Source organism: Mobula hypostoma, chromosome 2, assembly GCF_963921235.1.
Source record: "Mobula hypostoma chromosome 2, sMobHyp1.1, whole genome shotgun sequence".
NCBI classification, from domain to species: domain Eukaryota; kingdom Metazoa; phylum Chordata; class Chondrichthyes; order Myliobatiformes; family Myliobatidae; genus Mobula; species Mobula hypostoma.
The window spans coordinates 109,110,858-109,125,333 of record NC_086098.1 but is presented as its reverse complement, the minus strand read 5'-3'; the positions used below and the strand labels follow the sequence as shown (position 1 = coordinate 109,125,333).

The 14,476-nt window shown below is 40.0% G+C and overlaps 1 protein-coding gene across 1 annotated transcript in view; it reads left to right on the top strand.

Annotated features, from left to right (window-relative positions):
* rngtt (RNA guanylyltransferase and 5'-phosphatase) overlaps positions 1-14,476 on the top strand; it is a 384,105-nt gene that overhangs the window by 357,396 nt on the left and 12,233 nt on the right. The window contains exon 15 of the mRNA XM_063040367.1: positions 3,004-3,127. Coding sequence (XP_062896437.1) covers positions 3,004-3,127 — 124 coding nt within the window. The remainder of the gene's footprint in view (positions 1-3,003; positions 3,128-14,476) is intronic.

Sequence of the window (14,476 nt, the reverse complement as noted above, 5' to 3'; positions counted from 1 at the left end):
AAGATATTGACAATCATCCTAAATGTTACCCAGTGAAAATGAAGATTTGGAGGAGTCAATAATCTAAAGCATTGCGTGAAGGCAGTCCATTATCTGCACTAGGTGTCTGTGCTGGTTTTGTTCATTTTCAAACAATCAAAAAAACACGCCAGATGAATCCCTTTGTCGATAACTGTCATGAACTAATACTCAGTTTTATAGTACTGTAGAGGTATGGGTAGTGTTCTAATTTGTTCTGTATTTCATTTAAGTACAATTGTTAATCAGTTAATGGTAGCTTGTGTTTTTTATACCTTTTAACTATCCATGAAACTATGGCTAATTGGGGTAGTCGCTTATCAGGCTAATATGTACTGGTTCTGATGTGTCCCGATTAACCAAGTCTACTGTATTAGCATTATGAGGGGCACAGATAGGGTAAATGCACACTGCCTTTTTCCCTGTTTTGGGGAATCAAGAATTAAAATACATAGGTTTTAAAGTAAGAAGGGAAAGATTTAACAGGTACCTGAGGGGTTACCATGCACCAGGAGAGTGGTCAGTTTATATAGACTGAGCTGCTAGAAATGTTTGAATCAGGTATGTGAACATTTAGAAGTTGCTTGGATAAGTGCATGAATAGGAAAGATTTAAAGAGATGTGGATCAAAAGTGGGCAAATAGGACTAGCTTAAATGCAAATCTTGATCAGCATGGACCATTTGGATCGAAGAGCCTGTTTCCCTGGTGTATAACTGAATCTGACTAGTATACATGGGATTAATTGCGCTAGCAATTACAAAATTAAGCTTAAATCAAATGGTTCTGTTTATTATCAGAGAATGTATACAGAATACAACCTGAAATTCTTGCTCTTTGCAGACTGAACAACAGAGAAATGTTAGAACTCCAAAGCCCCCTCTCCATCCTCCCCCGCTCAAGCCATCAACCTCCCCCTCCCCCTCTCATTTCAGTAAAAAGTGTCAGTGCTCCCATCCACCAAGCAATAACAAAGCCCTCAAAGACAGACAATGTTATTCATTCAACAAAAATCATTGTTTACCCGACAATTCGACATGCTATAGGCTCTCTTTCTCTCACTAACAAGGGACAGGGAGATGTCACCCATTTCAGAGTGCTGTTATGATGTTACAGTCTGCCGCACTGCTTTTTATTCCGAGATTCTCCGACTCGAGAATCAGCAGCAAACTCTCCCCATCATTGAGAGGAAAAGAGAGGGGGGGGGGGCGACTGCTTGAGTACATAGACCTCCATCTGCAGCATCCGCCACCACAACATCTTGATGTTCCTTCTCCTGTAATACCTCAGTTGGTGGCACCAGCCTGGAATCGTTTGTCCACAGGGCTGCCCCCGGCGTCTTCCATGCTATGCCTGAAGAATGCCAAAAAACAGTCGGTTGGTGAGGTCAATGGCCGAGGACTCAGTGCCGTGAAAAACAACAGTTTGAGTGCTATTGTAGATCAGGGACCTCACTAGAACATCAGCCACATTGAAAAGGAAAAGAAAAGAGATACTAACGAGAGGAATTTATGCTGTTTCCACAGATGAGCCACCTAATTAACAACTAACAAACCTGTGTAGAAATTAAACACTAAAATGTGGAAAGCAAATCAGTATCAGTTGCTGTAACTGCAATAAAGGAAGAAAAAGAATAAAATGTGGTCAAGATGGTTATAAATATTTGCATAAAAGGACAATGCAGATGGAATGAATAGAACTAAAAGATGAAGGGAGTTAAAAAGAAAAGACTCAATTTGAGTACAGATATGCAGATGTTGGAGATGGATGCAGGATGTTAATTTTTAGAGATGTTCATGAAGTTGTAAAGCCTGAAAAGCAGCACCCCTTTCAACACAACCTCAGACTCAGACATAAATAAAACAGATTCTGATCCATTTATTCCAGATGAGAATCACAGCATCAAAAGATGGCTACGTCTAGGCATTTGCGTATAGTCTTAGGTGACTTCAAGGAATCCTTCAAAGATGTCCGCCCTGAAAACAAAGCTCAAAATCCTCAATCATAATTAAGTAAAATTAATAGATTTTCTAATTGTAAGAATTTTATAGCCCATGATTTTCCTTCAAGTCAAGTCATAGTCATGATAGAATTAAGTATCCAAAGCAACAAAAGGAATTATTAAATACATCCTTTGAAATGTTTGTTCAGGAATAAAAGTAGATTTCCGTGGCTTTTCAAAGAGCACATCTTTTCATGTGAAATAACAAGACTAACCTTGGCTTAATGCCTCATTTGAAAGGCATCACCTTAGAGAGGGCAGCATCTCCTCAGTATCTCTTTGAAGTGTCAGCCCCATTCAATTAATATAAAATTCAGGAATAGTAGCAGGAATTTTCTCTCAATCCGCAATCCCAGAACAATGATTTATGTATTTGCTTTTGTTTACCTTTCTGCTAGAAAATTAATCGATTTAGTAACCTGGTATGTGTGTGTTCCTATAAAATTGAGATTACTTTCTGCTACTTAGGTTTTAATGATTATAAGCCTGTGGCAATTGTTTAAACAAAGCAAATTAAATTGTCAGAGAAGTTTAGATTTCCTGCATTATTGTCACAAATTCTCATTTATTTTTAAAACACAAATTTTGTAAAAGACTTTTTTATTATGGTGTAATATTAGGGAAATATATTAGAGAAAATTGCTTGTAATATTTTTTGAGCACACATTGCAGTGACACTTGCAGAGCAATTGGACATTTGCCAAAACGTTAATCTGTTAGGTTTAACATATTAAACATTGTGTGCTTACCTAGGAAATGGAGTAAAGTACTTCTTCAATGTCACATACAGTTCCCACTAACCTGCTTGTTGTAATAAGCAGTTTCCTTTTTCTAATAACAGGTATTAGAAATAGTGAGTTAGCAGCCTCTGCAAAGAGAAAAAGGTAGTTACGGTATACTTTGTTTTTTTAACAGTAACTCTGCAACAACTGCAAATTTTTTGATATACATTTTCTGATTTCTCATCTCTGTTTTATCTTTTAGGTAAACAAAGAACTAAGAGCATATGACAACAAGATCATTGAATGCAAATTTGAGAACAATAGTTGGGTTGTCATGCGAGAAAGGCTGGACAAGAGCTACCCCAATTCCTATGACACAGCTATGGGTAAGCAGTTTAGAAAATTTCCATTTGGGCTAAATATCTAAAGAATGTGTTGGAGAAACATATTTAAATCAGATATGAAATAACTATCATTGATTTGACAAATGTTGTATTCCAACTAATGATACAATTTCTCTTTCAAAAACTAATGAATCTTTTAAGTCCAGTGAATCACAATTGAGACCCGGAATATGCTTTTATAACAGATCTGGAATGAAGCTATGGACACCAACTCTGGTCATCATGATTAAAGTACTTTAAAGTTCCAAATGGTGACTCCTTGTTTTCTAAGAAGTACTTGTGGCACACAGTTATATACCTGTCCTGACCAGCAATTCTTAACTTCACTTACATTCTCTCAGCAACAAAGCAGAATTTGTTTATCTTGCTGTCTGTGTGCACAGAGGTAGCAGTAAATTGTGTAGTAATAGTATTATATTCTGTTACATAGTTTTCTGCTAACCCTGTGTGTAGTAGCATAATATTCATTCCATACTCAAGAATAATACAAATTTCCTCAGCTTCCACAAAATTTAGTATACGCTAACATAACACAATAGTTGTTATGTTGCTGCATGTGTAATTCAGGGGCCTGGCATGATTTGAAATTCTCTCCATAATACTGATCATAAAACTACAGAATGCTACAAAGACACAGCCAGCTCAATGATTTATTTTAGAAAAAGAGACTCAATGTCCTTACATTCTGGTCTGGCTGTCACTCTAAATACACAAAAGTGAGATTGCCTCATGGGTGCTTTCTGAACTAGCTGAGGAAATACAGAGATTTAATTAAAACCCACATTCCAAGAATTGAAAAAGTCATTAGCTTGGAAGCTTATTTGAATGATTGATGCATAGACAATTAAAAAGTGCCTGACTATCTGTGCTCCTTCCTTTTGCTTTAATCAAACTACGTTTGGAACAGTTGTTAATCAACCTGAGGTAGGAGCATTGACTATTCTGAATGTCTCAAGTGCTTCTCAAAACTAATTTAAATTCACAGTATTGGATACAGTTGCAAGAAAAAATTTGTGAACCCTTTTCAATTACCTGGTTTTCTGCATTAATTACTCATAAAATGTGGTCTGTTCTTCAAATAAGTCATAATAATGGACAAATACGATCTGCCCAAACTAATAACACACAAACAATTGTACTACTTCTCGTCAATATTGAAAAATACACCATTTAAACAATCACAATCTAGGCTCAAAAAGTACCTGCACCTCTGGGGTAATACCTTCTACGAAAGTTATTTGGAGTCAGGTGTTCCAATCAATGAAATGAGATTGGAGATGTGAGTTGTAGAATTACCCTGCCCTATAAAAAAGATACACAAAGTCAGGTTACTGACGGTGCCTGCTCTTCTTATGAAAAATCTGTTAATGTGCACCTTGATCAAAACAACTTTCAGAGAGATTTTTTAAAGATATGCAACAGGAAAGGGACAATAACTCTAAACCCCCCCCCCCCAGTAGTAAATAGGGATATCAAGGAGCAGATAAGGAGCTAGATTCTGGAGCGGTGCAATAATAATAGGGTTGTTGTGATGGGAGATTTTAGCTTTCCTAATATTGATTGGCATCTCTTAGTGTAAGAGGTTTAGATGGGTTGGAGTTTGTTAGGTGTGTTCAGGAAGGTTTCCTGGTGCAATATGTAGATAAGCCACCTAGAGGAGAGGCTGTACTTGATCTGGTATTGGGAAATGAACCTGGTCAGTTGTCAGATCTCTTGGTGGAAGAGCATTGGGAGGTTGTGACCACACACTATCTCCTTCACCATAGCACTGGAGAGGGATAGGAGCAGACAATTTGGGAAAACATTTAATTGGGATGGGGGGAAATATGATGCTATTAGGCAGGACCTTGGGAGCATAAACTGGTAGCAGATGTTCTCAGGAAAATGCACGGCAAAAATTTGGCACATGTTCAGGGAACATTTGCATGGAGTTCTGCATAGGTATGTTCCATTGAGGCAGGGAAAGGATGGCAGAGTAAAAGAACTATAATGTACAAAGTATAGGAAGTCTAGTTAAGAAGAAAAGAAAAGCTTATGAAAGTTTCAAGAAATTAGGTACTGTTAGAGCTCTAAAAAATTACAAGGTTGCTAGGAAGGAGCTTAAGAATGGAATTAAGAATGGGAGAGCCAGAAGGGGCCATGAGAAGGCCTTGGTGAGCAGACTTAAGGAAAACCCCAAGGCATTCTACAAGTATGTGAAGGAGCAACCGTCTGAGAATAGGACCAATCAGGTCTGATAGTGGAAACATGAGCAGGGAGTTGGAGGTACTTAATGAATACTTTGCTTCAGTATTCACCAGGAAAAAAGGACCTTGGCAATCGTGGGGATGACTTAAATGGACTGAAGCGCTTGAGCTTATAGACATCAAGAAAGAGGATGTGTTGGAGCTTTTGAAAGGTATTACGTTAGATAAGTCACCAGGACCGGATGAGATATACCCCAGGCTACTGTGGAAAGTGAGGGAGGAAATTGCTGAGCCTCTTGCGATAATCTTTGCATCATCAATAGGGACGGGAGAAGGATTGGAGGGTTGCAAATGTTCCCTTGTTCAAGAAAGGGGGTAGATGTAACCCAGGAAATTATAGAGCAGTGAGTTGGAGCAAATTGTTGGAGAAGATCCTGAGAAGCAGGACTTATGAGCATTTGGAGAGACATAATCTGATTAGGGATAGTAAGCATGGCTTTGTTAAGGGCAGATCGTGCTTTTCGAGCCTGATTGAATTCTTTGAGGATGTAACAAAACACATTGATGAAGATAGAGCAATAGAGGTAGTGTATATGGAATTCAGTAAGGCCTTTGATAAGGTTCCCCATGCAAGGCTGCTTCAGAAAGTAAGGAGGCATGGAATCCAAGGAGATCTTGCTTTGTGGATCCAGATTGGCTTGCCCACCGAAGGCGAAGGGTGGTTGTGGATGGTTTGTATTCTGCATGGAGGTCAGTGACCGGTGATGTTCCGCAGGGATCTGTTCTCAGATCTCTCCTCTTTGTGATTTTTATAAATGACCTGGATGAAGAAGTAGAGGGTGGGTTAGTAAGTTTGCTGATAACACAAAGGCTGGGGGTGTTGTGGATAGTCTGGAGGGTTGTCAGAGATTGCAGCGGGACATTGATAGGATGCAGAAATGGGCTGAGAAGTGGCAGATGGTCTTCAACCTAGATAAGTGTGAAATGGTTCATTTTGGCAGCTCCAATTTGAAGAAAGAATATAATATAAATGGTAAGACTCTTGGCAGTGTGGAGGACCTGAGTGATCTTGGGGTCTGTGTCAATAGGACACTCAAAGCTGCTGCGCAGGTTGACAGTTTTGTTAAGAAGGTGTATGGTGTGTTGGCATTCATCATCCTTGGGATTGAGTTCAAAAGCCGTGAGGTAATGTTACATCTATATAAGACATTGGTCAGACCCCACTTGGAATACTGTATTCGGTTCTGGTCATCTCGCTGCAGGATGGATGTGGATATTATAGAGAGAGTGCAGAGGAGACTTGCAAGGATGTTGCCTAGATTGGAGGGCGTACCTTATGAGAATAGGTTGAGTGTACTTGGCCTTTTCTCCTTGGAGCGATAGAGGCTGAGAGGTGACCTGAGAGAGGTATATAAGATCAGGGGTCCCCAACCTTTTTTGCACTGCGGACCGGTTTCATATTGACAATATTCTTGCGGACTTGCTGACCAGGGGGGCGGGAGGGTTGCCAACGGTGTTTACCCCGACACTACAATGACCATGAAGCCTTGCGCGAGCACCAGTGCGCATGTGTGTACGTGTTACAAATCGGTTTTGGCGATTCTGTCGGGGGGGGGCTGTTAATCACGACCGGAATATCGGTGATAAGTGACTAATACACTCAATTTCATTTCTAAAAGGGTTGATCTAACGAATTTAATATTAAACACACAGCGCACATTTTCCTCGCAGGAATATAGCAATAAGTCAATTATCAGGGGAGGACAGGGGAGCGTGAAGTGTTGAACGAACTTCCAGTAGAAGTGGTAGAGGCAGGTGCGATATTATCATTTAAAGAAAAATCGGATAGGTATATGGACAGGAAAGGAATGGAGGGTTATGGGCTGAGCGCAGGTCGGTGGAACTAGGTGAGAGTAGCGTTCAGCACGGACTAGAAGCGCAGAGATGGCCTGTTTCCGTGCTGTAATTGTTATATAAGTAAGTCAATAGCATCATAACATTTTAAGTAACGTTTGGATATTAAACACACGGCACATATTTTCCCCATATGAACATATAAAATCATTGCAACACACCAATATCGCTGAATCAGTGGGAGCCCTGGGCTTGTTTCTCTGCAACAAGACGGTCGAAGGGTGATGGGAGACAGAGATACTCGAAGGGGGTTCCTTATGTCCAGTCTATTCTGCAACTTAGTTTTCGCTGCATTCATTGCAGAGATATGTTGGAAATGGAAGCAATGTTTTCAGTGCTTTCCTGGCTATCTCAGGATATTTAGCCTTGACTTTGATCCAGAATGCCGGCAGAGATGTTATGTCAAACATACTTTTCAGCCCGCCGTCATTTGCAAGCTCGAGGAGTTGATCTTCTTCCCGCGCTGACATGGATGACACGCGGGTAATGACCTCACGTGCGTTCAAGCTCAACAGTGGGCATGACAAGGAATGAGGAAAGGTGCAGCTGACTCATATCGCCAAATCATATCGTTTCCTCGCGGCCTGGTAGCGCATGCTCTGCGGCCCGGTGGTTGGGGACCGCTGTATAAGATGATGAGGAGCATTGATCGTGTGGAGAGCCAGAGGCTTTTTTCCACGGCTGAAATGGCTAATCTGGGGGGGGGGGGTGCATAGTTCTAAGGTGCTTGGAAATAAGTACTGAGGGGATGTCAGGGGTAAATTTTTCACACAGAGTGGTGGGTGCGTGGAATGCACTGTCTGCGGCGGCGGTGGAAGCAGATACAATAGGGTCTTTTAAGAGCCTCTTAGATAGATACATGGAATTTAGGAAAATAGGAGGCTATGTGCTAGGGAAATTCTGTGCAGTCTCTAGAGCAGGTTACATGGTTGGCACAACGTTGTGGGTTGAAGGGCCTGTAATGTGCTGTAAATTTGCTGTAAATTTCTATGTTCTGTGTTCTATATGCATGAAGATGGAAAAGGCTACAAAAGCATTTTTAAAAACCTGAGTGTTCATCAGTCCACAGTAAGAGAAATTATCTACAAGTGGTGGAAATTCCATTTGGAGAATTTACTCTCTCTAACAGTGGGTGTCCTGCAAAGATCACCCCAAGAGCACAATGTGTAATGCTGATGGACGTGATAAAGAACCCAGGGGTAACAACAAAAGACTTGCAGAAATCTCTAGAACTTGCTAAAGTCTCTGTTCATGTGTCCACTATATAAAAAAAACACTGAACAAGGATTGTGTTCCTGGAAGGAGACCACATAGGAAGTCACTGCTCTCCAAAAAAAAACATTGCTGCTGGTCTCAAGTTTGCAAAAGACCACTTGGATGTTCCACAATTTTTCTAGGACAATGTTATGTGGACACATGAGACAAAAGTTGAACTTTTTGGCAGAAATGCACACTGCTCTGTTGGAGGAAAAAGGATACTACACACCTACACCAAAAACCAAATCCCAACTGTGAAGCATGGTGGAAGGAGCATCATGATTAGGGGCTGCTTTGCTGCCTCAGGGCCTGGGCAGCTTACAATCATTGAGGGAACAATGAATTCAAAATTGTATCAAGATATTTTACAGGAGAATGTGAGGGTAGCAGCTATCACCTCAAGCTTAATAGAAGTTAGATGATGCTGCAAAATAATGATCTAAGACACAAGAATGATCCGAAATAACAACAAAATAGTTTTAAAAGAAGGAAATTTGTGTTTTGGAATGGCCAAGTCAAGAGTCCAGATCTTAACCCAATTGAGATGCTGTGGCGTGACCCAAAGAGGGCTGTTCATGCAAGGTATCCTAGAAGTATTGATGAACTGAAACAGTTTTGTATGGAGGAATGGTCTAAATTTTCTCCTCACTGTTATGCAAATCTGATCAGCTGCTACAGGAAATGTTTGGTGAAAGTTATTGGTGTTAATGAAGGTTCTAACAGTTAATGGTTAAACAGTGTGTTCAATAAAGACATGAAAAGTACAATTGTTTGTGTGTTATTCGTTTAGGTAGATTGTATTTGTCTATTATTGTGACTTAGATGAATATCAGACCACATTTTATGAGTAATTAATATATAAAACCAGGAAATTACAAAGTGTTCACAAACTTTTTCTTGCAACTGTATATTTACTTCACCATTTGCACACTAACACATGCAACTGATAACCTTCATTGGTTTCATGGGTTTAATTTCCAAATTCTCATCTTCATATATACGCTGTATGATACTCCCCACCTTACTATGATTATGAAGACATGTAGTCCTCTTTTATTGTCATTTAGTAATGCATGCATTAAGAAATGATACATTATTTCCTCCGGTGTGATATCACAAAACACAGGACAAACCAAGACTGAAAAAACTGACAAAACCACATAATTATAACATACAGTTACAACAGTGCAACAATACCATAACTTGATGAAGAAGTCCATGAGCACAGTAAAGTTCAAAGTTTCTCAAATGTCCCACATCTCACGCAGACGGGAGAAGGAAGAAAAACCACAATCTGACTCTGAGTCATCCGAAAACTTCGAGCTCTGATCAGCTCTCCAACACCGAGTACTGAGCGCCATCTCTGTCCGAACGATTTGACCTCCTTCTCGGTCGCGAAAAGCAGGCAAAGCCGGGGATTTTGAGGCCTGCCCTCCGAAAGATTCCCGACCACACAGTAACGACAGCAGCGAACAGATGTTTCAGAAATTTCTCCAAATGTTCCTCCATGCTTTCACGTCCTTTCTCCATCAAATCAGAATTGTCCACGGTCCCTATTTAACAGATACAATATCATTTTTCACCGGAGGGCTGCGCACACGCAGGCGCGCCGCCTTCTCCTCCCGCCTTGAACCTTCTGAATTTCACATTCTCCCCACTTCTAGCATTAGAGCTCCTTGCAGTAAAAGCTTATCCTTTAAATTATCTGCTTTGCTCTCTCCCTCCTTCACTTTTCAGCTATCTCAAATTCTTTGTCTTTGATCCTGCTTTTAGTCAAACTAATCTTCTGTTGCCACTTGACGATATACTGAAATATTTGGGTCATTTACGAAGTGTGAGCTGCCCTTGATATCCAATAGTTTCCCTGGATAACTAGCACTATAATTTTCCATTCTTTGTTCAAGTTTAATTGTCATTCAACCATACACATGAATACAGCCAAACAAAACAGTCTTTCTTTGGGCCCAAAGGGCAAAACACAGTACACTCAGAACCCACATAGCTCTGATTCATTACAACGCGGTTATTCAATTCTGTATTGAAATTTTTAAAAATGACAAAAGTCCTCGAGTGACCGCCATTACACTAAACATTCAATCAGCCAATGAGAGCGCTTTAAATATGCTCCGAGTCACTCACAGCCAATCACGTATTAGTTAACGCTCTGCCTCCCCTGTATGTGTAAAAGTTCTTGCTCCCTTGCCAATTTTTTACTTTTGTATCACCCATAATGTCTGGAAGATGGCCTGCAACTTCCAGTGAGGATAGTTGCATCAGGCAATTTTTGAAAAAACCACACTGTCATGAAAGCTATAGACAATGTCACAGCATCCAGGAATGAAGTAATTTCAAACGGCTTGAACAGTGTGTGGAAGAAGCTATAGCCAGAATACCATTTTAGGATTTCAGGCAGAACTAGCCATCCAAATCCTTGATGAACTAGCCAATGAAGCAGAATAAGAGGATGTTAATGATGGCAATGTTGAAGCGTTACTGCATTCTGATGGTGAGAGCCTTATAACAAAGAGCTTTGAGAATTGGCTGAGCAACGCATCCTGGGTGAATCTGAGCTCATGGTTAGAGAGGAGGAAACACAAGCAGGAAACCTCAACATCAGCATCACCATGATCACACAAATGACTGGCTGGTTCATTGACAATGAGCCTGACTGGGAGTGAAGCAATAAGACAAAGAGAGGTGTTCTCAACATGATTTCCTTCTACCGAGAACTACTTCATCAGAGGAAACTTAAAAAAAGGCAGCCAAGTCTTGACACATTCTTGAAGAAGCCCAAGTTAGAGGAGGACCCACAGCCTGGTCCCTCCTCGAAGATGTAACTACCACCCGCTTTCCTCTGCTGTTGCTGTGATGTGTTGCTATTCCACTGATGTACAGGTTAGGCATGTTTGTTACTTTACAAGTTACTGTGTATACATAAAATAGTATATATCTTGGGTTTGATTTGTATTTAAATCAGGCACACATATTCATTTTATGTAATGTTATAATGACCCCACATAGTGCTGATTTACATTGCACTCCCCCTCTGAGGAACAGATCCTCAGTGTTAAACAGGGGCTCTGAGTGTACTGACAGTCACACACAGCACTCACATGTATAGTATGATAGTAGAAAAACACAGTCACAAAAAATATATATAGCCCAGGTCCCTGAGTGGCATAGCCTGTAGATTGACAGAGCATGGGATGTTATCCTGGTGCCATGTTTCTGCAACAAGCACACAGCAGTTCATCATCGCACGCTAGTGCAGGTGCAGAAGAACCTAATCCCGTTGAGGCCCCTCCCCCTCCCACTTTCAAATCTCTTACTAGCTCTTCTTTCAGTTAGTCCTGACGAAGGGTCTCGGCCCGAAACGTCGACTGCACCTCTTCCTAGAGATGCTGCCTGGCCTGCTGCGTTCGCCAGCAACTTTGATGTGTGTTGTTCCAGTTGAGGCAAACGGCTAGCTTGCCTGTAAATTGTGTTACTGCCATGTGCATATGTCTCACTGATTTCACATTGGATTTGATTGTAATCCTTACAATGTGTCATCTTTTTGTATTCATTTATGGCATTTAAAAAATTAAGTTCACATTATAGACATTGTAAAGCCATAGTAATAACCACTAACACTGACTCCTACAAAGGCATCTATTACATCACTATATCTGTTCTATAAACCTCTTAACATTTACTATATAGTGTGCAAATAAAAAGATATATAATTAACATTCCTAACATTTCAATTATTAGGTTATACGTGGGATGCAAATTACATTTGAAGGTCAATATCCCAGTTATGTTTGCACTTGTAAACTTCTGTCTGATCACAATAGATTTGCATTAAATCTTCTTAAGGATGTAAAACCGGTTATGGGCTGCAATGCATCTTTTGGTGTAGTCATTGTTTTTCCTTCACCACCAGAAAGAATGGTACATGCTGGAAGCAGGCCATTCAGCCCATTTCATCTATGCTTACCAGTGGGCATCCTTCTGTATTAATCCCATTTCCTAGCATTTTGATCATAGTAATCTATGATTTAGCGATTACAGTGCTGATCCAAACAATTCTTAAACGATGTCAGCAACTTAGGTTCAGCCACTCTCAGGCAATACATTCTAGAGATTTTCTTTTCTCCATGTGATGAAGATCCTCCTTATATCCACTCTAAATCTTTTCCTCCTTACCCTAAAATTATATCCTTCAGTTTTACCAACCTTTGATATAGGGGAAAAGTTTCCTGTAGTCTCCCCCTTCTGTACTCCTCTGGGGAAATCCCAGCTAAATCCCTAACTTGCCTAAATTAGATTTAGCCTTGGATTTCTAAACATGAAGCAGTAAAGTCGATATATTCTTCTTTTCCAGTCTAGCACAGTACAATGCAGCCTGCTACATATGCATATTCTGTGAATCTCAATGGGCATGTGCATGTTTGAAGGATAATAATGAGCTGGGTTCTGATGGTTAAATAACCAGCTGGTTCTTGCTTCTAGACTCTTAGACGAGTGTCTACTTGGCTGAAGCACTGGAGGGCTGGCAGTGCCCTAGGTGCCTTATCCATCAAGTGTCTCTAGCACAGGAGGAAGAAAGCTGGAATGAGTAACCATATATTGTTAACACGAAGCACTCAAGTTAAGGAAGCAGAATTAATTATATGAATCTGCTGTAGAAGAATTTGATCTTAGCAATAGTGCAAAAAAACAATGCTGAATCAGAAGCCCTTTATCACGTTTTAGGAACTGAAATAATATTTTAAAATTCAAATGGGTAACATTAAAATTTTCACAATTCTGCTTTTGGTTTTTAAACAATGAGTGCTGATAACATTGGAAGGTACTGTCAAAGTTAACAATCTGACAGAGCTGCAGATCAAGATAATCACTGGGTTTACTGCCTTTTATTCAGCACTCTCTGTTCAAACAGTGAGAAACAGACAAAAATAAAGAAGAACAAAAGAGTGTTAATGATAATTTGTTACTCTTTGCAAAAGGATGGTGACATTTGCTCTCCTTTCCCATTTTAACTGTTTCTAGAAGCCCTGTCATCAATGGGGTCTCGCCGATCCTGTTTAAATTAACCATTTTACTGCTGGTCAAGAAGAGAAAAAGATACAATCCTATTATGCAGTTCACTGCACAATGATATCATATCCTCAGAAAAGATTACTTGTTTTACTGAGTTGTAATTTGTCACTGTCATCTTATCCTGCTCTTCTCATTCAATTAATGCATTTGCTTCACTGAATATGAAAATAATGAGCAGTTTCCTGTTATAAGATTTTATTTGTTACCAAAGATAAATGATATAAATTGAATTCACTGAATCTCAGGACTCTTAAAAGTATGGGGTGATAAATACTTGGGACAGAATAAAGAAGAGATAAGCTTTCAGAGGGTCTAGGAGTTGAGGGCTATGGTGAATTGGCATACAAAAGGAAACGAGGCTATGGCAGATCAGTGATGTTACTAGCAACACTCACAACAGCGTGTTGTGAGTGTTGCTTTGACCCCAGCATCTGCAGATTATTTTGTGTTAGTGATGTTACTAGTGTATGTCTGGGCGGGGCTGAGGGACCAGCTCGCATATTCCAGCCCTTGTGTCTCATGCTCAATATTGCTCTCAGTATTGCAGCTGTGATAAAAGCCAGAACTATGAATAGCTGTGGCATAACTCCTAATTCCTTGTAACCTTAGCAATACATCCAATAGCATTTCTGAGCATTTTCTATACCTACCTAAGATACTATAATCATCCCTATGCATGAGTTTGCCCCTTGCTTGTTAAGGCTCTTTGCAACTCCATTGGCTCTATGTTTTAAAATTTGGCAGGTGAGTCTGTGTGTCACTTCAAAAGAGAGAGAAAAAAATCAGTTAGATTAATCAACTGTGGGGGAGCCAATTTGGGTTTGATTGCTACCACAGTGATAAATATGATTATAAACAGCATGATCAGAGTTTAATTTTCTCTTGAGAA